The following is a 27,024-nucleotide window of genomic DNA, read 5'->3' on the forward strand; positions in this document are numbered from 1 at the left end:
ATGTTTCACGTTGGAGTTCTGCAAGATGGAGCCGCGGTTGGATGAAGATAGAAGATGCCGCTTGGATGAAGACATCTGCTGCTTGGAGGACCTCTTCTGCCCCGATCGGATCAAGTCTTCTGCCGTTCCGGATGTCCTCTTCTGTCCCATCGGTGGCTGGCTGGCGACAACACAAGGTAGGGTGATCTTCAGGGGGTAGTCTTAGGTTTTTTTAAGGGGGTTTGGGTGGGTTAGAGTAGGGGTATGTGGGTGGTGGGTTTTAATGTTGGGGGGGTTGTATTTTTTTTTACAGGTAAAAGAGCTGATTAGTTTGGGGCAATGCCCCGCAAAAAAGCCCTTTTAAGGGCTGGTAGAAGAGCTGATTACTTTGTAATTTTGAATAGGGTAGGGCATTTTTTTATTTTGGGGGGCTTTATTATTTTATTAGGGGGCTTAGATTAGGTGTAATTAGATCTTGTAATTCTTTTTTTATTTTCTGTAATTTAGTGTTTGTTTGTTTTTGTACTATAGTTTAGTTTATTTAATTGAATTTTATTTTAGGTAATTGTTATCAATTAATTTAATTAATTTAATGATAGTGTAGTGTTAGGTTTAATTGTAACTTAGGTTAGGATTTATTTTACAGGTAATTTTGTAATTATTTTAACTAGGTAGCTATTAAATAGTTATTAACTATTTAATAGCTATTGTACCTAGTTAAAATAAATACAAAGTTGCCTGTAAAATAAATATAAATCCTAAAATAGCTACAATGTAACTATTAGTTATATTGTAGCTATCTTAGGGTTTATTTTATAGATAAGTATTTATTTTTAAATAGGAATAATTTAGTTAATAATAGTAAGTTTTATTTAGATTTATTAAAATAATATTAAAGTTAGGGGGTGTTAGTGTTAGACTTAGGTTTAGGGGTTAATAAGTTTAATATAGGTGGCGGCGGTATAGGGGGGCAGGATAGGGGTTAATAAGTTTAATATAGGTGGCGGCGGGGTCCGGGAGCGGCGGTTTAGGGGTTAAACATTTAATTTAGTTGCGGCGGGGTCGGGGAGCGGCGGTTTAGGGGTTAATGAGTTTAATGTAGGTGGCGGCGATGTAGTGGGGGGCAGGATAGGGGTTAATAAATGTAATGTAGGTGGGGGTGGGCTCCGGGTGCGGCGGTTTAGGGGTTAAACAATTTATTTAGTTGCGGCGGGGTCCGGGTTCCACAGGATAGGGGTTAATAACTTTAATATAGGTGACGGCGGTATATGGGGCAGCAGATTAGGGGTTAATATGTATAATGTAGGTGGCGGCGGGGTCCGGGAGTGGCGGTTTAGGGGTTAATATATTTATTATAGTTGTGGCGGGGTCCAGGAGCGGCGGTTTAGGGGGTAATAACTTTATTTAGGTTTGGGGGGCTCCGGGAGCAGCGGTTTAGGGGGTAAAACAGTATAGTTTAGTGTGGGTGCTTAGTGACAGGCTAGCAAGAAAGCTGCGAAGAAGCCGATGAGCAGCGAGATCGATGACTGTCAGTTAATAACAGTCCGCTGCTCATCGCCCCATACTTGGTGCGCGGCTTCTTGACAGCTTTCTTGATAACTTTGGCGAATGTATTCAGGTCCACGGCAGCGATGGTAGGCGAGCGTATTGCGCCGGCGAATGCAGGAAAGTAGACGGCTTCATACATAGAGGCCTGTATATTTAGGCAGATACCATGTGCTTATTCTAGCCCCATACCTTCTTCAAAAAGTATGAATCCTATTTGTGTATGTTCCTGCTAATCCATAATACTCTACAAAACTCTGCTATTTGTTTCTTATTGATCTTCTTTGGGACCGATGTCTAAGATGAAGGAAAAAATTTTGTCTAATATTTATCCTTAAGAGGTAGAGACAGACCAGATTTGTAAGTTATTTCTATAAGAGAAAATCAAATCACCTGGCCCACTGACTAACTCATTTGTTTAAAATCTATCCTACTAGGCAAGCAATAACAAACTTATTTTTGTCCATAATCTACCATTACATTGTACAGTGGCCTTGTTTCATTTTCTGCTTCTCAAAAAGAAATTTCATATAATCTGTAATTTTCAGTGTAATTTTCTTTCTCAATGAATATTATCATACGGGTTTAAAGGGTTATTGTATGTTATTTAACGTTCTGGACATACATTTAAAAAAGGAACCTAAACTTTTGATTTACTTGTCTACATATTTGTAGTTGTCTAAGTTGAATGGCCAAAAAATGGTAAAATCCTTATATTGTAATTTAAAATGGGTTGCCATCTGGAGACTTTAATTTTACTTTATAACCTTTTCTTTACTTAAGGTGGAAGTTCTGCTGGAAAATCAGCTTTGCCTACTGGTGCTGATGGAGTTCCACATTATGCTGAGGCAGATATAGTGAATTTACAGGGTGTGACGGGTGGTAACACATACTCTGTCCCTGCCATCACCATGGATCTTCTGTCTGGTAAAGAGGTAGCAGTAGAAGAATTTCCCATGAAGTACCTCAACTTCAAAGAAAAACTTGGAGAAGGACAGTTTGGAGAGGTCTGTATATTTTTTGTAACCTATGTTTTTGACTAAAATCTTTGTTGTAGGCAAATTTATTTTAGTAATCAAAAACTGTGATACAGTCTCTTTCTCTTCAAAAAAATATGTTTAGGAACAAAAATGAGTGCTTAGCGGTGTAGCATGGATGTAAGAAGATCAGTGAATTTTAAAATATCTCAAGCAGATAAAGAAAGATACGAAATGTGTAAACTTACATTACATTTGCCTCAACTCTACAGGGTGATAGACGGTTCTTATTGTGTATGCATGCACATAGTACACTTACAACTGGCTGACAACAGCTACAATTCAGCAAGTATGCGCATTTTCATCAATTAAATGGAAGGGTTGAATAGTTTATGGCCATTCTGTAAATAAACCACATTTGACCTTGTGGAGCTATAACTGCAACAGAAAACTTAGGCTTTCCAAATTATCCTGTTTCTGATGGTTTACTGGTCACCAATGAAGTAATAAAGGCATTAATTTCCATGAAGATTTTAGGATCATAGACTCAGGGATATAAATAGATATCAGTGTATATCTTGTGTGACTTTTGATCTCTCGCTAGGTACATCTTTGTGAGGCAGAAAAAATGGAAGATTTCTTGGACAAAGATGTGATTTTGGAGACCACTGGAGGTCAGCCAACCTTAGTGGCTGTGAAAATGCTACGGGCAGATGCCAATAAAAATGCCAGGTTGGTATATCCAAGTAAAAATTATGAATCCAAAACATTACTTTACCTTAAATGATTATATACACCATACACTTTGTGCAGGTTGAGATACATTTGAACATATAAGATTTCATTCTTCATAAATATACACAATATTCGGAATCTATATTTCCATTCAAAAATTAAATTAAGAATAACACAATATTTGGGGGGTACAGTATATTTGGGTTACCATAAGAAAAAATTATTTACAAAAACATTTCATTATGGTCAAAAAGCCTTTAGTTCCTTTTAACTAATATTAGTTCTTAATATATCAACCCCCGATTGCAGTTGTCAGGAATTAAGAAGCAGCGGTCTTAAGATGGCTGCTTCTTAACTCGTCCGCCACCTCTGAGGCGGCGGACAGCAATCCACCCGATCGGATATAATCGGGTTGATTGACACTCACTGCTAGTAGCCGATTGGCCGCGAATGAGCAAAGGGCAGCATTGCACAAGCAATTAACTAGAAATGCTTGTGCAATATGCTGTTGGCATTTATCGATGTGCGGCGGACAATTAAAATTGGCCCCATTATCTCTATGTAATAAAACACAAATTATGTGTTGATAATATCAATAGGGATCTATTATCATGGCCCTACTACTGGTTTGCTTATAAATATAGATCTGCTAAATATTAACAAGCATAGGCTTCCAATTATTAGCCATGTAGTGTCAACCTGTCAAGAAAATTTGGTGGACAAGATAAGAGATTTGTTGAGAACAATAAATATTTTGTTCAGGGAAGCCATCAACACCACAGATTCCAAGATAATGTGTATATGGAGAAAATTGCTTGTACAGTTGTGCTCATAAGTTTACATACCCTGGCAGAATTTATGATTTCTTGGCCATTTCTCAGAGAAAATGAATGATAACACAAAAACTTTTCTTTCACTCATGTTTAGTGTTTGGCCGAAGTAATTTATTAACAATCAATGGTGTTACTTTTTTTAAATCATAATGACAACAGAAACTACCCAAATGACCCTGATCAAAAGTTTACATACCCTGGTGATTTTGGCCTGATAACATGCACACAAGTTGACACAAAGGGGTTTGAATGGCTATTAAAGATAACCATCCTCACCTGTGATCTGTTTGCTTGTAATTAGTGTGTGTGTATAAAATGTCAATGAGTTTCTGGACTCCTGATAGACCCTTGCATCTTTCATCCAGTGCTGCACTGGATTCTGAGTCATGGGGAAAGAAAAAGAATTGTCAAAGAATCTGTGAGAAAAAAAGTAGTTGAACTGTATAAAACAGGAAAGGGATATAAAAAGATATCCAAGGAATTGAGAATACAAATCAGCAGTGTTCAAACTCTAATCAATGAGTGGAAAATGAGGCGTTCTGTTTGATAACATACTGCATTCATCTTGCCATCAATTCTGACCAAATTTTCTGTGCCTTTGTAGCTCACACATCCCCAAAACATCAGCGATCCACCTCCGTGTTTCACAGTAGGAATGGTGTACCTTTCATCATAGGCCTTGTTGACATGACTCCTCTCCAAATGTAGCATTTATGGTTGTGGCCAAAAAGCTCAATTTTGGTCTCATCACTCCAAATGACTTGGTGCCAGAAGTTTTGAGGCTTGCCTCTGTGCTGTTTGGCGTATTGTAAGTGGGATACTTTGTGGCATTTGCGTAGTAATAGCTTTCTTCTGGCGACTCAACCATGCAGCCCCTCTTTCTTCAAGTGCCTCCTTATTGTGCATCTTGAAACAGACACACCACATGTCCTGTATTTCACCTGAAGTTATTTGTGGGTTTGTCTTTGCATCCTGAACAATTTTCCTGGTAGTTGTGGCTCAAATTTTAGTTGGTCTACCTGACCGTGGTTTGGTTTCAACAAAACTCCTCTTTTTCCACTTCTTTATTAGAGTTTGAACACTGCTGATTTGCATTCTCAATTCCTTGGATATCTTTTTATATCCCTTTCCTGTTTTATACAGTTCAACTAACTTTTCCCGCAGATCCTTTGACAATTCTTTTGCTTCCCCCATGATTCAGATTCCAGAATCGTCAGTGCAGCATTGGATGAAAGATGCAAGGGTCTGTCAGGAGTCCAGAAACTCATTGACCTTTTATACACACACTAATTACAAGAAAACAGATCACAGGTGAGGATGGTTACCCTTTAATAGCCATTCAAACCCCTTTGTGTCAACTTGTGTGCATGTTATCAGGCCAAAATCACCAGGGTATGTAAAACTTTTGATCAGGGTCATTTGGGTAGTTTCTGTTGTCATTATGATTTAAAAAGAGTAAACACAGTTGATTGATAATAAATGGCTTCAGACAAACACTAACCATGAGTGAAAGAAAAGTTTTTGTCATTTGTGTTATCATTCAGATTCTCTGAAAAATGGCCAAGAAATCATACATTTTGCCAGGGTATGTAAACTTATGAGCACAACTGTAAGTATAAACACCTTCCAAAATTGCTAAATAAATAGATTTTCACATGGAAAATGGAAGGATGATCCCAACCTACAATATACCTTAAAACATATCTTGGAATCTGATATTTTCACCCTTCTTAATCGATTTATTGTTACTCACCATCTTTGAATGTTATAAAAGCATTCTATTTGAGGAAAGGGTCCATGGAGGTTGCTGCTACCCCTTCAAATATCTTCTTCTTCTAGGAGGTGTCCAGAGTTTCTTTTCTGTTTAATTCATTTTCATATTAAACTGAGTGGCGATAAAGTAATCTTTTTTCCCCCCCTGAAAATATCAGACAAAAATTTTCACAATAGGTCCCATAACATCTGGTAGACTCACCAAAATTAAAGTAGAATTTATTTTATAATATCCAAGTTTAATCAAAATATCAAAGAAGTAAAAATAAACAGGAGCTTTATTCTTATACTGTATAATAAACATTATCTGCTAGTTTAAAAGGTATTCATTTGGAAAGTCATCAGTTAAGTGCTCACTTTAAGAAATTCAAAGCCTGAACTCTGCACTTCCTAGACTTTCTTGATTACATTATACATAGGGTGACCATATTGCCGCTTTAAAAAGGGACACATATGAAAAATACATATGTCAGGGTTCTTATACAAAACATCTCTTTAAACAGCCCTGACATATGTATTTTTCATGTGACCCTTTATAAAGCGACAATATGGTCACCCTAATTATACACATCATCAATGCAGAGTGGCATTATAATAGATCCCATCAATTAATGATTTCCTCAAACTTTTAAATGTGTACATTCATAACAATGTTTAAATGAATAACCAGAACGCTGACATATATTTATATGTTTGCCCTTTAAACTGATAATCCCTGAGACTCTTTAAACCTATGGATCTTCTATGTGTTTTCTTTTATCCTGAAAAGAACCTCAATTGGATAAATAAGAAGACACCTTGGGGTAGTTTTATCAGAGCTTCAACTGATAATACGCTGTAATCCTGTGTCAAATTCAACGCAAGATTGATCCGCTGTAGTTAACAAAGTGTCAAGATCGTCAAATGTTGAAATTGTGATGTAATATACGCTCCCGCAATCTCAATCCGATGCAGATCGATGCTTGCATCATTCCAGATGTTTTCGAATTCCCATTCAACTCTATTTGACCCTGTTCCCGATTTATCAAACATGGTACGCTCGTGTCAATTCCGACGCAGCGTACCTATAATTCAAACCGCCACACTTGAGGCCGTGAATGCTATAGAAATCAATGGGAGTTTGAAAACACAGAAAGGTTATGTTCAATGCTGCAAGACGAAGCATATTAGATAATAAAAGTAAATTAGAAACTTTATTAAAATTGTATACACTTTCTAAATCAAACAATATTATTGCTCCAAATTTGGTGCAAAGTATTACTCCAAATTTGGTGCACTAGTAGATATAGGGATAAAAATAAAATACATTACTACTTATGGATTATGTTACATCTTTGTCTCTCATTACAAAGCAAGGGAACAATATTATTGTTCCAAATTTGGTGCAAAGTATTGCTCCAAATTTAGTCCACTAGTAGATATAGGGGCATATTTATCAATGTGCAAGTGGACATAATACGATGTAGCGTATCATGTCCGCTGCATTCGCTATCACCATTTATCATTGCACCAGCATTGCTGGTGCAATGCCGCCCCCTGCAGATTTGCGGCCAATCGGGCGCTAGCAGGGGGTGTCAATCAACCCGATCGTATTCAATCGGGTTGATTTCAGTCCGCTGCCTCAGGGCAGGCGGACAAGTTATGGAGCAGCGGTCTTTAGACAAGGAAACAAGGGACATCAAGCACCATACGGAGCTTGATAAATTGACCCCATAGAGATACAAATGAAATAAATGCATAACATAATATAGCTAACTTCTTTTTTTTTTTTTTTTGATAAATCTATTTTCACCATGTTTAAGGCATGTAATACAAGTCCCACTCTCCACTTCGCCCCATATTTGACGCAACACTTTTCACACCAAATTTTATGCAATACTTCTAAACAACCCACAAACTAGTGAAAGTTTACTTAACATTAAACTGTCATGATTCAGATATAGCAAAAATTAAAATCACCTCTTTACTGTCATGCTATTTTCAGTGTTTTTCTCCCCCTTCCTCTTGAATTTCATTTTCATTTAGAAATGTAATCTTATATGCCAGCCCATATTATAACACCTGTGTAGGGGTGGTGTTTAAAACTAGACTGCAATCGGGATGGGTTACACAGGTGCAGAGAAAAAACTGTCCCAGCTCTTAAAATATCCATTTTTAAATAAATACATATGATACCCTGATTACATGTTATATTCACAATTATTCATGCTCAGAATAATAATAAATTTACACTATAAACATATGGTGGTATAAATAAACACAGAAATATGAAAGACAACATTGTTTAAAACAAAAAAAGGAATTTAGGGACATGTAAATATGTTTGCAAAAGATTTCTGACATAACACATATATATATATATATATATATATATATATATACACACACACACACACAAGTATGTGCAAAGATATATGTACAAATTCTAGCATTAATAATAATTTAAAAAAAACAAAAAAAACGTGAGATAGGCATATTATGATTTATAGAAATACAAATACACATTAATTTATGTGGAAATATCAAATATCAGTTTTTTGTATAACAAATACATAGAAAATAACTTTCTATGAGATATTATTGTTTGTTCAGGTATATATCTAGCTATTTCCTTGACATTAACAGATAAACAATAAAAGATTAGCTTTAGAGAAATGTGCTAGTTCATGGACAGTAATGAAATGGTATAAATAAAGTTGGAAAAAACAGAATATCCGCAACATTGATGACTCTTATTTATTTCCGTACTTGACGTGCGTGTTTTTGACAGACTTTTTAATAAATAAGGGCATCGTATGTAGATTTGCGGCAGCGATGTCTGGCGAGCTTATTGACTCCAGCAAATGCGTCAAGATTGACGCAATGATAAATAGGCCCCCTTAACTATTAAAAATGAGGCCCTTTAAATAAGCCTACAATCTTGTTATTGTAAAAAATTGGGAATCAACAAATAAGATATAGATACAAGCCAAATTATTTTATACAAAGTCTAAACATTGGTGGATATAAATATTAAAGTAATATACCAGAGTTTCAGGGGAAGGAAACCCAGGATATTGTAAAACAAATTTCAGATCTTATGATCCCCCAATTTGAATTCCATAAAGTAGAAATAGTAAATCTCACGGCCGAGGTCAAACAGTTTACGCATAGATTGAACGAGGCAGAGCAACGTATATCGGACTTAGAGGATAGTAATGACAGCGATTATAAGGTAGCAGTCAACCCAGATTACAAATATTCAGTCTAAATTGAACAAACTTGAGGATCGAAATAGGCGCAATAATATAAAAGTAATTGGCATACCTGAAACTTCAAACTACCATGACCTGATTGACTTTATGTCTAAGACCTTACCTAAGGCCTTAGGTATGGATCCTAATTTGCTTCCTCTGTTAGTAGAGAGGGTGCACCGCATAGGCCCCTTAAAACATCTTCCTGACGACTCTAGTAAGAGCAGGCCGGTAGTTGCAAGGTTCCTGAATATTCAGGACAAACTCAAAATTATGCAGATTTACAAAAAAAAAATCCCTTTTCAATTCAGGACAAAAATATATTTATATTCCAAGATTTTTCATTAGAAACTTCTCTTCAACGTAAAGAAATAACCCCTCTTTGTTCTAAATTTATTGCTAATGGCTACAAGGCCACGGTGACATACCCTGCTAAATTTAAACTAACTACTGATTCTGAGACATTGATTATGAATAATCCTGAGGAAGTAAGAGATTTTACAAAAAAAAATGGCATTACGCTATAAAGATGATAATGAATATAAAATACCTCAGACTCCTATTTTTAAATATGAAAATACTGGATTTCTTTATGGTATGACCACGGTTTCAATTTTATGGTCAGGTAAAAATGGTGATAAGTATAGGCCTAGATGCATTTCTTTTTTATCCCTTTTTTTTTCTCTTCTCTCTCTCCCCTCTTTCCAATGTTCCTTCCCTTACCCCCTCTCTCACCTCTTTCTTGGAAATAAAGAGTTAAGGGGAAAAAGGAAAAAAAAAAAAAAAAAAAAAGAAATGTTAAATCCAAATATAAGTATAAGAGATGATTAACCTGGCCTCCTGGAATGTATGGGGTATCACTTCCCCACAGAAAAGGAAAAAAATACTAATTGATATTGCTTGTTTACAGGAGACTCATTTAAATGCAGTAGAACTGCCCAAGCTTAAATCTGGTTGGGTTGGCGAAGTGATAGGTACCCCCTGTATAGACAGGAAAAAGGGAGTGGCCTTACTGTTTCGCAAAAATCTCCCATATGTAATTAATGATGTTGAATTTGATAAGGAAGCACGGTATCTAATTATTCAACTTACATTAGCAGGTACTCCTTTAATATTATGCAATCTTTATGGCCCTAATAAAAAAGATAAGAAGTTTTGGGAAACTTTGCAAGCTAAACTGCTACCCTTTCTTAACCGCAATTTAATTGTTGTAGGTGATTTTAACCTTACAGATTTCCCTACTCTGGATAGACTTAAACCATCTTTGAATAAAGATAATAAGCTACAGACGAAACTCCTTAAAATTTTTAAAAACTTATTAAACTTAAAAGACATCTGGCGGATACAAAATCCTGATTTAATCAAATTTTCCTGTGTATCTCACGCACATGAAACTATGTCACGTATTGATTTCTTTTTAACAGATGAAAAATTAATGACTTATGATATGCATGCTGATATCCAAGATATTATTGTTTCAGACCATGCTATTATTACTTTAAATATACAACTAAAGACGCCACAAGAAAGGAATTTTAATTTTCCAAGATATTTGGTGGAAAATGTACAAATTCAAAAGAAAATGGTCAGAATTTTTGTGCACTAATTCGACACCTGCGATCAGCATAGAAATAATAGTATGGCAAAAACGTAAACATATTAATAGAGATATGGAAGTAGCTAACCATCTCCGTAATGCGTATAACTCTTATATAAGTGATCCCTCAAAAAGACTTTGGGAAGCATATCAGGAAGCTAAAAAATCAAGAGAAATCTTCTTGAGCCAAAAAGTGGCAAAAGATGATTTGAAATCCAGATCTTTTTTCTTTCGCCATAGTGCCAATCTGACAAAATCTAAAAATAAAAAAAATATGATTGGCGCATTAAGAACACTGTCAGGTAGGCTCACTAAAAATAAAGATATAACCAATTTTATTTCTAAATATTTTAAAGAGTTATATAAAGAAACAGAAATAAATCTGGAAATTAAAAAAAAAATTTGGGAAAGGGTACGGGTGCCCATGTTAGATAAAGATAAACTTGACGATTTGAATTCGCCAATATCTAAAAGCGAGGTGGAAAACGCCATTAGAAAAGCTCCTATGAACAAAGCAGCCGGTCCTGATCAGATCCCTATTGAACTCTATAAAATTTTAATAAATAATATTTCTGACACTTTAGTAGATTTGTTTAACCAATATTTCTTAAACAAGGTACCTTGCTCTCGATATTTCGCAGCTTCATCTATAACTTTAATCTTAAAAAAGAATAAAAATCCAGAAGATATTTCCTCATACAGGCCAATCTCACTATTAAATAGTGATTATAAACTATTAATGCATATTGTTGCTACAAGGCTAAAATCACTTATGAACCCACTTATACATAAAGATCAAGTAGGATTCATGCCAGATAGAAACCCCACCTACAATTTACGTAGACTACAACTAATTCTTAATAATATGCATATTCAACGTTGCAATAAAAAGCTTAAAAATATAATCTATGCTGAATCAGCTATTATCTCTATAGATGCACAAAAGGCCTTCGATTCCATAACTTGGGATCATCTGTTTACGACACTAAGTAAGTTTGGAATCGAAGGACCTTTCTTGCATTCAATTTGTCAAATATATAAGAACTCTACTGCCTCTGTCATTATAAATGATATCCCCTCAGAATCTTTTCCCCTTCAAAGGGGCTCAAGACAAGGGTGCCCACTTTCCCCTTACCTTTTTAATTTATCACTTGAACCTCTAGCGATTTTGCTTAGAAAAGAACTAGACGGGATCAAATTAGGCAAGAAAAAAATAACTACATTTCTTTATGCAGATGACTAATTAGTTTTACTTTCGGATACTAAGAAAAATATTCCTCTATTATCACAGATTTTACAGGATTTTGGTAGTTTTATGGGTTATAAGACAAATACGCAGAAAACCGAAATCTTTTAGCTAAATAAAAGTAAAGATTCTTTAAAGTTTATCCCATTTAAGGATGCTAAAGATTCATTCACCTATCTTGGAATTAAATTTATATATAGTTCCAAAGTAAAAAAAAAGAAAAGTAAAAAGTAGCTTTTATTGATTACAATTAAAACATGGAAGAAAAATGATGCTTTGATGCCCTACTGGCATCTTTATCAAATGTCCCCAAGTGTCAAGCTGGTAAACACCAATGTGGTGATGTCCCAAAAGAAAACATCACCACGGTGGTGTTCACCAGCTTGACACTTGTGAAAATTTGATAATGATGCCAGTAGGGCATCGAAGCGCCATGTTTCTTCCCTGCTTTTAATTGCAATCAATAAAAGCTACTTTTTATGGAACTCCAGAGAGTGCAGTCGTTTTACTGAATATTTATATATATCCAGAGGAGAGGGATACAGCACTTACCGGATTTTAGTAGAATAAAATTTCACTTTTAATGGCTCAAGTTAAAATCCACATGATACCAGACGTTTCAGTGTCATAGACACAAAAAGTTACTCCAGATGGAGACTAGGTGGATTTATCCCCAAGATACGGTCACTCCTAAAGGACTCAATTTGCTTCTTGATTACAGGGTTTTCTTATGAACCCCAGAGTCATATCCCTCTTCTATCAACATATGGATATAGATAGACTAATCCACTTGGAATCCCAATAGGACTGTCTCCCCTCTTTTTTGCAAATCATTGGCTTCGACTTGATTGATATCCTAATTGCTGGCCGAAAATAACATACCAAGTTATACTCCAGAAAACATGTTTAACTGTTTTGTTTTTTAAATTGTTCTAATTTTTTGTATAGACGTGCCATATGTTTTGCATATATTGCAGTATTTCTGCATAGATCAATCTGTATTTTGTGGAGAGCATGATCACACGATACTACGGCCCCTTTGCGGATCTGTTTCAGCGCATAACAGACAGTTCTGCCCTCTGTGACGTAGATTGGTGGTTCAGATATGCTAATTAGTCATGCGGTTCTGCGATCCAATGTTTAGAGTCTGACGCAAGACATCTTGGGCTGTGGCATTGCGTTGTCACGTGATCCACTGCTTGGATATACTGTAAATAGCCATCAGGTGTTACATGATCTACACTGCTGCTTTTTTTCTACCCTTTGCATCCTTTGATAAAAGTGTCAGTATGGACACTGAAACGTCTGGTATCATGTGGATTTTAACTTGAGTCATTAAAAGTGAAGTTTTAATCTACTAAAATCCGGTGAGTGCTGTGTCTATCTCTGTGACGTAGATTGGTGGTTCAGATATGCTAATTAGTCATGCGGTTCTGCGATCCAATGTTTAGAGTCTGACGCAAGACATCTTGGGCTGTGGCATTGCGTTGTCACGTGATCCACTGCTTGGATATACTGTAAATAGCCATCAGGTGTTACATGATCTACACTGCTGCTTTTTTTCTACCCTTTGCATCCTTTGATAAAAGTGTCAGTATGGACACTGAACGTCTGGTATCATGTGGATTTTAACTTGAGTCATTAAAAGTGAAGTTTTAATCTACTAAAATCCGGTGAGTGCTGTATCTATCTCCTCTGGTCTTATCTACTGCCTTTTTGCACATATTTTGCACGCTGGTTGTTATGATTCTGTTAAAGTGCTTGAAGGGCCGTGTTTCTGGCGAGTCTTCAGACTCGCCAGAAACACCAGTTATGAAGCAGCGGTCTAAAGACCGCTGCTCCATAACCCTGTCCATCTGCTCTGAGGCGGACAGGAATCGTAATTCAACCCGATCGAGTATGATCGGTTTGATTGACACCCCCTGCTGGTGGCCGATTGGGCGCGAGTCTGCAGTGGGCGATGTTGCACCAGCAGCACTTGTGAGCTGCTGGTGAAATGATGAATTCGGAAAGTGTATTACTCTCCGCATTCAGCAAGGTCTTGCGGACCTGATCCGCACTGTCGGTCCACAAGACCTTTAATAAATTGGCCTCATTATGTGGAGCTCACAAGTAATCTGGACGGGACATTGAATAGTTGTTTTTATGTTGATTTTTTTTAGTTTTTCATGCAGATAAAATAATAATATTTAATGCTTAGAAACAGCTCACTGGAGGACTTACCTACCAAAAGCTGCTTCAGAAGAAGCAAAAACATCAAAATGGTAGAATTTACACAAAAAAATGTAAGGAAAACAAAAAACTGCCTTGCAAATGTAATAAAAAAAAGGCCACATTCCTAAAGGCCCATGAAGAAGCAACTGATCTATTAGAATGGGCATTAACCAATCTAGAAGTACACTGTACCACCTGTATGTAAGATTTATGAAAAAAGATTTAACCAAGAGGTTTTCGAAACAGCAGTTACCATTTGACCCTTTCTGGAACAAGAAAAATGAATGAAAAAGCTAGAAGACTGTCAACAATCCTTAGTAGCCTGCAAAATAGAACAAAGCTCTGACCACATCCAAATAACGGAGAATTTCCACATTAGAATCTTTTTGATTAGGACAAAAAGAGAGAACAATAATTGATGTATACAGATGAAACCACCTTAGGCAAAAGGTCACCATTCATTCTCAAAACTGACATATCCTGAAGAAAAAACAAGATAAGGGTGCTAAAAACAAAAACAAAGAGCAGAAAAACTAGAAACTCTTCTAGCAGAAGAAATATCCCCCCAAAAAATCTTCCAGGACAAAAGCTGAATATCAAAAACATGCATAGGTTCGAAAAGGAGCTACCTGCAAAACTCTGAAAGCCAAATGAGGAGGAGAAATTGGTTCTTCACAGGCATAGAGGATAGCACAGGAGTTATCAGCGCTTAAAATCTAAAAAGGATACCTAAGCCACTCTCCACTATCTCCTCAAGATAGAAATGGAACAAACAATGTGACGATTGAGAGGGCGCTAAAAAGCTGGGTATACTTAACACACCTAATTATTAAGATTATATCAAAACAAAGAATAAATCAAATACGGTAAATTTTAAAAATCTTTACTAGTGGGAATAATCCCTACTTATGCAATACATAAATTTAAAAAACAATACGTGAGAACATTTGCAGACACATAAAAATAAGTATTGGATACGATATATTTAACTATTACTTGGAATACCACCCTGATATAAAAAATATTTATAATAAGCGCTTTTAAAAAATAGAATTGATCAATTTCTATGTCCTTAAAATCAATTAATTTGTTCCTGAATATAATGGACAGTCTCTATGGTCCTTATATATTTGCAACTGATGAAATCCCTTTTGGTTGTATGGTATATAACATACAAGACTTATCTCTGTGATTAAAATAAACGTGCTGGGTAAAAACGATAAAATGTTCCTTAATTAGGATACTTTGTATCTTTGCTGGTTATATATGTAACTTTAACTCACAGAAAGTTGCAGCGACTGTGTCCAAATGTCGCTGTAATGTATCTCAGAGTCTGTGGTCTTTAGTCAAGACACGCTCCTTGCGTGTGAGCCGCTTAGTGTGCTGCAGCTTCTATTCCTTGGTACAGGATTCACCACTCCCTCCGTGGGGAGGTGACCGGCAAAGGTACGTCGCTCCTTGTGTGTGAGTACCTGACAAGCTGTTATCTTTTGCTTCCAATGTTCCCAGCTCCCTGCTTTTGACAAACAGTCTGGATCTTTGTAAGTGCGATCACTGAGGTGAAAAAGGCACCCGCTCTTAGCGTTAATACGCGCAGGCAAATACTAGGTACCTAGTGGGTTTGGTTCTGGTAACAGGCAACTTCAACTTCTACGCGTTTCACCCATGTGTGTGGGCTTTATCAAGATATCAGTTGCTGCCAGAACTTGGATTTAAAAAGCCGTTACTTCCTTCTCATTGGTTGGTGTGTTTTCAGGTAATTGTTTCTTAAGGTGGATTTCTCAGGTGAATGATTCTTAAGGTGGAATCACATTAGTTATTATTTTGTTCCTTTGGGAATCTTAATCTCCCATGTTTTCCTGTTATGTTTCTTTGGCCATTACAAGATTATGGCATGATGTATTAACAATATTATTCTTTTATATATAAAACAATAATGATGTGAATATAATTGGGATTATTACTGCCTCAGGGTGGTATTTCCAAAGGGTGGTATTCCATTGTTTAAAACGAAAACAAAAATATAAGTGAGAATAAGTTAAAGTAAGGAAATATATATATATATATAATTACTATGATCTGGGTAAATCTTGCTAATTTTATACTAAATTATATTTTTGTTACAACTATGATTGTTTATGTTTTTCTAATGCTGGTAAAATAGGCCTTTTATTAATCCTTTGTTACTTGTGATGTATTCTCTTGAAATGGATCTGTTAATTAGTAAGGGGTAGTTACTGTTACACATGAATTGTGGGGTATGTATTCTAACTGGTTATACTACTAAAAAGGGGGATATATCTAACTCTGAATTTAACCCTCTAGGATAGAGGGTATCTAATTTATATATTAATTCTGATTCTTTTTTAAGGAGTTGAGCCTCAAAATCCCCTCCCCTCCAATTTCCTCTGACTATACAGATCCCCCAGAACTTAAAATGTTGTAGGTTATTGTTATGGATTTCCCTAAAATGCTTGTATAAGTGGGTATCGAGATTGCCTTTGTCAATGTTACATAAATGTTCTCGGATCCTGTCACGTAACATTCGGGTGGTCTCTCCGATATAAACTAAATTGCAAGAACATTTGATGAGGTATATAACCCCCTTAGTTGAACATCTGATTATGTCTTTTATAGCAAAATCTTCACCTATTCCATCTAAATATATAGAGCTATTTTTATTACTATATCTACATGCTCTACATATGTTGCAGGGAAAAAAACCTTTCGGGGAATGACCTTTGAGATCTTTATCTACAAGATTTTTATTCTCCCTCTTTAGTTCACTTGGTGCTAGGATTTGTTTAAGATTTCTCGCTTTTTTGAATATGATTTTAGGTTTATGAGCTAATAGATCTCCGATTATGGGGTCCTTCTTAATTATATGCCAATGTTTATTGACTATTTTCCTTATTAATTGGTGGTTTTCGCTGTAATCTGTAATAAGAGCTATATCATATTCATTCTTTTCCACAGTGGTAGTCATAGTGTCTTTATTCCTATATTGTAAGAGCGAACTTCTATCTGTTGTACTTGCTCTATTTATGGCCCCTTCGATCTCTTGCTCTGAATAGCCTCTATCGTAAAATCTTTGTTGTAGGACTTTAACTTGAGTTTCGAAGTCGGTATATTTGGAACAGTTTTTTCTAATTCTAAGGAACTGTCCAGTCGGTACGTTCCCTTTCCATTTTTCATAGTGACAGCTTTTCTTATGTATGTAGTTATTGCAATCTACTTTTTTGAAGAATGTTCTTGTTTCTATATTACCTTCTTCTACATATATTTCTAGGTCTAGGAAAGAAATGGATGTTTTGCTATACTCATAAGTAAAGTGTAGGCCTCTATCATTAATGTTCATTGTTTCAAAAAATTGCTTCAGTCTCTCTTCAGAGCCTCTCCACACAATAAGAATGTCATCTATATACCGTTTAAAGAGCACGAGGTCCGCGCCAAATTCTTATATATATATAATTTAGTATAAATTATATATATATAATTTAGTATAAAATTAGCAAGATTTACCCAGATCATAGTAATTATATATATATATTTTTCCTTACTTTAACTTATTCTCACTTATATTTTTGTTTTCGTTTTAAACAATGGAATACCACCCTTTGGAAATACCACCCTGAGGCAGTAATAATCCCAATTATATTCACATCATTATTGTTTTATATATAAAAGAATAATATTGTTAATACATCATGCCATAATCTTGTAATGGCCAAAGAAACATAACAGGAAAACATGGGAGATTAAGATTCCCAAAGGAACAAAATAATAACTAATGTGATTCCACCTTAAGAATCATTCACCTGAGAAATCCACCTTAAGAAACAATTACCTGAAAACACACCAACCAATGAGAAGGAAGTAACGGCTTTTTAAATCCAAGTTCTGGCAGCAACTGATATCTTGATAAAGCCCACACACATGGGTGAAACGCGTAGAAGTTGAAGTTGCCTGTTACCAGAACCAAACCCACTAGGTACCTAGTATTTGCCCGCGCGTATTAACGCTAAGAGCGGGTGCCTTTTTCACCTCAGTGATCGCACTTACAAAGATCCAGACTGTTTGTCAAAAGCAGGGAGCTGGGAACATTGGAAGCAAAAGATAACAGCTTGTCAGGTACTCACACACAAGGAGCGACGTACCTTTGCCGGTCACCTCCCCACGGAGGGAGTGGTGAATCCTGTACCAAGGAATAGAAGCTGCAGCACACTAAGCGGCTCACACGCAAGGAGCGTGTCTTGACTAAAGACCACAGACTCTGAGATACATTACAGCGACATTTGGACACAGTCGCTGCAACTTTCTGTGAGTTAAAGTTACATATATAACCAGCAAAGATACAAAGTATCCTAATTAAGGAACATTTTATCGTTTTTACCCAGCACGTTTATTTTAATCACAGAGATAAGTCTTGTATGTTATATACCATACAACCAAAAGGGATTTCATCAGTTGCAAATATATAAGGACCATAGAGACTGTCCATTATATTCAGGAACAAATTAATTGATTTTAAGGACATAGAAATTGATCAATTCTATTTTTTAAAAGCGCTTATTATAAATATTTTTTATATCAGGGTGGTATTCCAAGTAATAGTTAAATATATTGTATCCAATACTTATTTTTATGTGTCTGCAAATGTTCTCACGTATTGTTTTTTAAATTTATGTATTGCATAAGTAGGGATTATTCCCACTAGTAAAGATTTTTAAAATTTACAGTATTTGATTTATTCTTTGTTTTGATATAATCTTAATAATTAGGTGTGTTAAGTATACCCAGCTTTTTAGCGCCCTCTCAATCGTCACATTGTTTCTTCACAGGCATAATCATGACTAAAGCCTGGATAAAATTCAAAATATTCAGCAATCTACTTGTGAAACAAGACAGAAAGAGCAGAGATCTGACCTTTAAAAGAACTAGAGAATAAACCATTATCCAAACCATCCTGATAAAATTGAAGAATTCTAGGGGGTCAATTTATCAAAGCGTCCATCTCAGTGCATTTGCTGGCGTCAATACGTTGGCCAGATATCGCTGACGCGGATCTGAATATGATCCCCTTATTTATTAAAAAAGCCGTCAAAAACACGAGCATCAAGTACGGTGCGAAGAGCATTGGACTGTTGTTAACTAACAGTCATCGGTGTCGCGGCTATTTGGGTTTTTCCAAACTTTATTTATACCATTTCATTACTGTCCATGAACAAGCACATTTCTCTAAAGCTAATCTTTTATTTTTCAACTGTTAATGTCCAAGAAATAGCTTGATTTATATCTGAACAAACAATATCTCATAGAAAGTTATTTTTATATTTATTTGTTATACAAACAATCTGTTATATGATACTTTCACATAAATTAATGTGTATTTGTGTTTCTAGAAGTCATGATATGCTTTTATCTCATTTTTTTTTTAAATGATTATTAATGCTAGAATTTGTACATATATCTTTGCACATACTTGTGTATATGTATATATATATATATATATATATATATATATATATATATATATATATATATATATATATATATATATATATATACACAGTATATATGTGTGTGTGTGTGTGTTATGTCAGAAATCTTTTTCAAACATATTTACATGACCCTAAATTCCTTTTTTTGTTCTAAACAATGTTGTCTTTCATATCTCTGTGTTTATTTACTCCACTATATGTATATAGTATAAATGTATTATTATTCTGAGCAGGAATAATTGCAAACATAACATGTTATCAGGGTATTATATGTATTTATTTGCAATCAATGGATATTTTAAGAGCTGGGCCAGTTTTCTCTCTGTACCTGTGTAACTTGTTCTGATTGCAATCTAGTTTTAAAAACCACCCCTTCACAGGTGTTATAAAATGGGCTGGCATATAAGATGACATTTCTTACTGAAAAAGAAATCCAAGAGAAGGAAGAAATACACTGAAAATAGCATGACAGTAAAGAGGTGATTTTAATTTCTGCTGTATCTGAATCATGACAGTTTAATGTTAGGTGGGCTATCACTTTGAGCTATCAGTTTAAGATTATATTGAATCAAACATCAATTCGAATTTTAAAATCCTTGTCTAAAATATTACACTGTGTGTCCTAATGTCAGCATCAATGTTTATCTTTAATTCTAAATTCACATATACATACTTTCAAAGTATAATACACAATGTAACAAATGGCACTTACAAGTTCTGATGAGTGATCAATAACACAAGTATCGAGCAATTTGATTTGTTAGTGATAGTTTAAAATGTATATTTAAAATCATATTGGCTGATGTCATAAATCATGTGATTATGTATATGCCAATCAAAAGTCGTTGAAAAATTCACTAGTGTGTGGGTTGTTTAGGAGTTTGCATCATAATTGGCGCGAAAAGTGTTACGTCAAAATTGGTGCGAAGTGGAGAGTGTGACTTGTATTACATGGCTTAAACATGGTGCACATAGATTTTTCCCAAAAAATAAAAAGGAAGTTAGCTATATTATGTTGTGTATTTATTTAATTTTTATCTCTATATCTATTATTGCGACAAGTTTGGGACAAAACTTTTCAACAAATTTGTAGAACTAATATTGTCCCCATGCTTTGTAATGAGAGACAAATTTGTAGCATAATCCATAAGTAGCAATGTATTTTTCATTTTATCCCTATATCTACTAGTGCACCAAATGTGGAGCAATAATATTGTTTGATTTAGAAAGGGTATACAATTTTAATACAGTTTCTAATTTACTTTTATTTTGTAATATACTTCATTCTCTTGCAGCATTGAACATAAGCTTTCTGTGTTTTCAGACTCCCATTGACTTCTATGGCATCCGCGACCTCAAGGGTGGAGGATTGAAAACTAAACCTAGGAGGTTCATATGCTAATTTCTTAGACCTTGAAGGCCGCCTCTAATCTGAATGCATGTTGACAGTTTTTCACCACTAGAGGGCATTATTTCATGTGTTTCATATAGATAACATTGAGTTTATGCATGTGAAGTTACCTAGGAGTGAGCACTGATTTGCTAAAAATATTGTCCCCATGCTTTGTAATGAGAGACAAATTTGTAGCATAATCCATAAGTAGCAATGTATTTTTCATTTTATCCATATATCTACTAGTGCACCAAATGTGGAGCAATAATATTGTTTGATTTAGAAAGGGTATACAATTTTAATAGAGTTTCTAATTTACTTTTATTTTGTAATATACTTCATTCTCTTGCAGCATTGAACATAAGCTTTCTGTGTTTTCACACTCCCATTGACTTCTATGGCATCTGCAACCTCAAGGGTGGCGGATTGAAAACTAGGTACACTGTGTCGGAATACACACAAGCATACATGTTAAATGTTTGATAGATTTGGAAAAGGTTCAAATAGAGTCAAATCTGAATTTGAAACATCTGTAATGGCGCAAGAATCGATCTGAATTGGATTGAGATTGCGGGATTGTATATTACGTCACAAATTTCAACATTTGCCGATCTTGATGCTTTGATAACTACGACGGATCAATCTCGCAACAAATACGACGCGGAATTCAAGCGTATTTTCAGTTGACACTTTGATAAATAGACCCCTAGGAATTCTAAAAGAGTGCCAACCAAACCCATGTTCCACACACCATGAAGTAAAAAAAACTTCTAAACCTTGTGAAATATTTTCCTTGTCACAGGTTTATAGAATCAGAAAAACCTCTCTGCCTTAAAACTAAGCGATCAATCTCCAAGCCATGAAGTTTAGAGATTTTAAATTCTGATGAAAAAAATGACATTGAGACAGAACATTGTGAGGCAGAGGAAGATTCCATGAAAGACATCTGGTCAACTGCACCAGCCCTGCAAATACCTCATGATTGATCTTGGTTATTACCCTTGGTCACAGAACAAGAGATGGAAAAATGTAAGCAAGACGAAATAACAAAGGAGCTACTAGAGCATCCACAAACTCCACCTGAGAATTCCTGGACCTCGCAAAATATCTGGGGAGTTCTTTGTTGAAATGAGAAGCCATCAGATCCTCTTCCAGAAGATCCCAAAGGTCTAAAATGTGACTGAAGACTTCCAGATGACTATTCCCCTGAGTAAAGAGATTGACAACTGAGAAAGTCTGCTTCCCAATTGCACATCCCTGGAATATTAAATGCAGAAATAATACAGTAATTGCTTTCTGCCCAAGTCAGGATTTGGGAAACCTCCCTCATTACAGGGGAACTGTGAGTTCCCCTTGATGATTTATGTAAGCCACTGCTGTGACACTGTCTGACTGGAAACGCAGATAAGACTCTCAGGAGAGGCCAAAATTTAAGGGCCCTAAAAATTGCACGAAGTTCCAGAACATTTATAAACAACTTAGCTTCCCAAAGTAACCAAACTCCATGTGCTCTAAGAGACCCCCAGACTGCACCAACCCAACCCACAGTCCAATATGGACAGACAAAAGATGCCCCCAGAACTATAGACCGATGAATGATCTACCAAGTAAGGGATTGTCTTGTATTGTAAAAGTAATCTTGGACTGAGGAGACAGAGAGCGTTTTGAAACAAAATCTTTCCCACCATGTTCTTGAAGAAACAACAAAACTCTTTAGTTATGATATATTGCTAAATGAAAAGCTGGAGCATGTACCACGATATCGTCCAGGTAAGGAGCCACCGAAACACACTGAGTTCTTATTACTGATAAGAGAGACCCCAGAACCTTTATAAAAAATTCTGGGAGCGGTAGCCAGACCAAACGGTAGCGCAAACAACCTGAAAATGCTTGTCCATAAATACAAATCATAGAAATGGATAATAATCCCTGTGAATAGATATATGAAAATAAGCATCCTTCAGATCTATAAAGGACATGAACTGTCCTTTTTGGAAAAGATGAAATAATTATCCAAATGGTCTCCATATTGAAAAAGGGAACCCTGAAAAACATGTTTAAAGGGACAGTCAAGTCCAAAAAAAACTTTCATGATTCAAATAGGGCATGTATTTTAAACAACTTTGCAATTTACTTTTATCACCAATTTTGCTTTGTTCTCTTGGTATTCTTAGTTGAAAGCTAAACCTAGGAGGTTCATATGCTAATTTCTTAGACCTTGAAGGCCGCCTCTAATTTGAATGCATGTTGACAGTTTTTCACCACTAGAGGGCATTATTTCATGTGTTTCATATAGATAACATTGAGTTTATGCATGTGAAGTTACCTAGGAGTGAGCACTGATTTGCTAAAAATATTGTCCCCATGCTTTGTAATGAGAGACAAATTTGTAGCATAATCCATAAGTAGCAATGTATTTTTCATCCGATCAGCCAATAGAATGCGAGTTCAATACGATTGGTTGATTGGATCAGCCAATCGGATTGAACTTCAATCTTGATTGGCTGATTGTATCAGCCAATCAGATTTTTTCTACCTTAATTCCGATTGGCTTATATAATTCTATTAGCCAATCGGAATTGAAGGGATGCCATCTTGGATGACGTCCCTTAAAGGAACCTTCATTCGTCGGGAAGTCGTCGGTTGAAGAGGATGGCTCCGCGTCAGCTCCGTTGAAGATGGCTCCTCTCCGCTCCGGATGGATGTAGATTGAAGACACCGCCTGGATGAACACTTCTACCGGATGGAGGACCTCTTCTTTGCCGCTTGGATGAAGACTTCTACCGGATCAAGGATCTCCTCTGTGCACCTTGTATGAAGAATTTGGCTCGGCTGAGTGAAGACGACTCAAGGTAGGATGATCTTCAGGGGGTTAGCGATAGGTTTTTTTAAGGGAGGTTTGGGTAGGGGTATGTGGGTGGTGGGTTGTAATGTTGGGGGGTATTGTATTTTTATTTTCAAGTAAAAGAGCTGATTACTTTGGGGCAATGCCCCGCAAAAAGCCCTTTTAAGGGCTGGTAAAAGAGATGATTACTTTGGTAGTTTAGAATAGGGTAGGGAATTTTTTATTTGTTTTGTAATTTAGTGTTTGGTTTTTTTGTATTATAGATTAGTTTATTTAATTGTATTTTAGTTTAGCAAATTGTAGTTTATTTATTTAATTAATTTAATGATAGTGTAGTGTTAGGTGTATTTGTAACTTAGGTTAGGATTTATTTTACAGGTAATTTTGTACTTATTTTAACTAGGTAGCTATTAAATAGTTATTAACTATTTAATAGCTATTGTACCTAGTTAAAATAAATACAAAGTTGCCTGTAAAATAAATATAAATCCTAAAATAGCTACAATGTAATTATTAATTATATTGTAGCTATATTAGGGTTTATTTTATAGGTAAGTATTTAGTTTTAAATAGGAATATTTTAGTTAATTTTAGGAATATTATTTTGTTTCATTTAAATTATATTTAACTTAGGGGGTGTTAGGGTTAGGGGTTAATAACTTTATTATAGTAGCGGCGATGTTGGGGGGGCAGATTAGGGGTTAATAAATATAATATAGGGGTCGGCGGTGTTATGGGCAGCAGATTAGGGGTTCATAGGGATAATGTAGCTTGCGGCGGTGTCCGGAGCGGCAGATTAGGGGTTAATAGTATAATGCAGGTGGCAGCGATAGCGGGGGCAACAGATTAGGGGTTAATAAGTGTAAGATTAGGGGTGTTTAGACTCGGGGTTCATGTTAGGGTGTTAGGTGTAGACTTAGAGAGCGTTTCCCCATAGGAAACAATGGGGCTGCGTTAGGAGCTGAACGCTGCTTTTTTGCAGGTGTTAGGTTTTTTTTCAGCCCAAACTGCCCCATTGTTTCCTATGGGGATATCGTGCACAAGCACGTTTTTCCAGCTTACCGCTACCGTAAGCAACGCTGGTATTGAGGGTTGAAGTGGAGCTAAATTAGGCTCAACGCACCCTTTTCTGAGCCTAACGCAGCCACTCAGACAACTCTAAATGCCAGCGTTGTCTTAAGGGTGCGCTGCGAAAAAAAGCAGCGTTAGCTACTTGGGTTTTTACCGACAAAACTCTAAATCTAGGCCATAGAAAATTGTACTTATAAGTACATAATACAGAGAGTAATTGTTGTTTTTTTGTTTATTTACTAAAAACAACAAATATTACATTTCTGATTACAGTGCTGTACTATCTTTCTAAGGGTACTATGTATACAAATGTACATGATATAAAACTACCTTTTGTATGTATAAGCTATATTATGACATGTTAATATTGAGTAAATAATATAAGATGCTGGTTACACATAGGGGTATATTTATCAATGTGCAAGCAGACATGATACAAAGTAGCGTATCATGTCTGCAGCACATCGATAAATGCCGACAGCATACGCTGTCAGCATTTATCATTGCACCAACAGTTCTTGTAAACTGCTTGTGCAAAGCCGCCCTCTGCAGATTCGCGGCCAATCGACCATAGCAGGTGGTGTCAATCAACCCGATCGTATTCGATCAGGTTGATTTGTGTCCGTCACCTCACAGCAGGTGGACAAGTTATGGAGCAGCGGTCTTTAGAAAAGTGTATAAATGTGTATTTGTGTTTATATGTGTGTGTTATATATATATATCCCCACTGAGTATATTGATAACAGCTTGAAAAAATGTATCTTATTAACGCATGTGATATATGTTTAGTGTCCCCTGTGTGTTTTTTGCTACTCTTGTATGCTTTTTTATTGTATACCAGGTTACTGTATTATGTGACAATCTGTTTCACTCCAATGCAACATCATCTTTCTTTGACATCTCAGATCCATACTATGACGTTCTCTTGAAACTTGGCCTCTGTTAGTTGTATCTTTTGACTATGTTTCTCTATATGCTTTGATTTGGCAGAAATGATTTTCTTAAAGAAATTAAAATAATGTCCAGATTAAAGGATCCCAATATTATCCGACTCTTGGCCGTGTGTATTGCAGAAGATCCACTGTGCATGATAACAGAATATATGGAGAATGGAGACCTTAATCAGTTTCTTTCTCGACACCATCCAGAAGGAACAAGTAGCACACCCACCATCAGGTAATAAACATTTAATATCCATGCCATGTTATAAAAGGAACCATAAGATTGATGGTCTCTAGAATAAACAGATTGTGTGCCATCTTATATATTAGAGTATTCAACAGAACGTGCTTTGATGAAGACCACTGGTTATTATTCAAAGTTTTGCACACAGAGATTGACAGTAAAGTTTTTAATTTTAAGTTAGTATTCTAGTTCCATGTCTGTGCTATTATATTTGTATCATACCTGTTCATGGAGACAAAGGGGCCGATTTATTAACTGGCGGGCGGACATGATTTCGCTGTAGCGAATCATGTCCGCCCGACATCGATAAATGCCGACAGCAAAACTGCTGCCATATATTGCTCCAGACACATGCACGCTCCTGAACATACCTCCTGTTTTTTTACCAAAGGATACCAAGAGAACGAAGAAAAATAGTTTATAGAAGTAAATTGAAAAGTTGTTTATTATTATAACCTCTATCTGAATCATGAAAGAAATGTTTTGAGTTTCATGTCCCTTTAAATTTCATTATGTCTATACAGTGCGTGAAATCTTAGAACCCCTGTTTCACCTTCATTGCAATATAAAATCAGGAAATGGATATTTCATAGTAACATTTGGTAAATCTGAAACATCTCCATCATGCATGCTTAAAGTGACAGTCTAGTCAAAATTAAACTTTCATGATTCCGATAGGGCAAGCAATTTTAAACAACTTTCCAATTGACTTTTATTATTAAATTTTCTTTGTTCCCTTGGTGGTATTTTTGAAAAGCTAAACCTAGGTAGGCTCAAACTGATTTCTAAACTGTTGAAAACCGCTGCTTAGCTTAGAGTATTTTGAAAAATGTTCACAGTTAGACAGTACTAGTTCATGTGTGTCATATAAATAACACTGTGCTCACACCCGTGGAG

The 27,024-nt window shown here is 35.7% G+C and overlaps 1 protein-coding gene across 2 annotated transcripts in view; it reads left to right on the top strand.

Annotated features, from left to right (window-relative positions):
• Positions 1–27,024, top strand: part of DDR2 (discoidin domain receptor tyrosine kinase 2) — a 228,395-nt gene that overhangs the window by 189,572 nt on the left and 11,799 nt on the right. For both annotated transcript variants that reach the window (XM_053694077.1, XM_053694078.1), the window contains 3 exons: positions 2,308–2,531; positions 3,106–3,233; positions 25,933–26,118. In XM_053694077.1, coding sequence (XP_053550052.1) covers positions 2,308–2,531; positions 3,106–3,233; positions 25,933–26,118 — 538 coding nt within the window. The remainder of the gene's footprint in view (positions 1–2,307; positions 2,532–3,105; positions 3,234–25,932; positions 26,119–27,024) is intronic.

Source organism: Bombina bombina, chromosome 10 (genome assembly GCF_027579735.1).
Source record: "Bombina bombina isolate aBomBom1 chromosome 10, aBomBom1.pri, whole genome shotgun sequence".
Classification (NCBI taxonomy): Eukaryota; Metazoa; Chordata; class Amphibia; order Anura; family Bombinatoridae; genus Bombina; species Bombina bombina.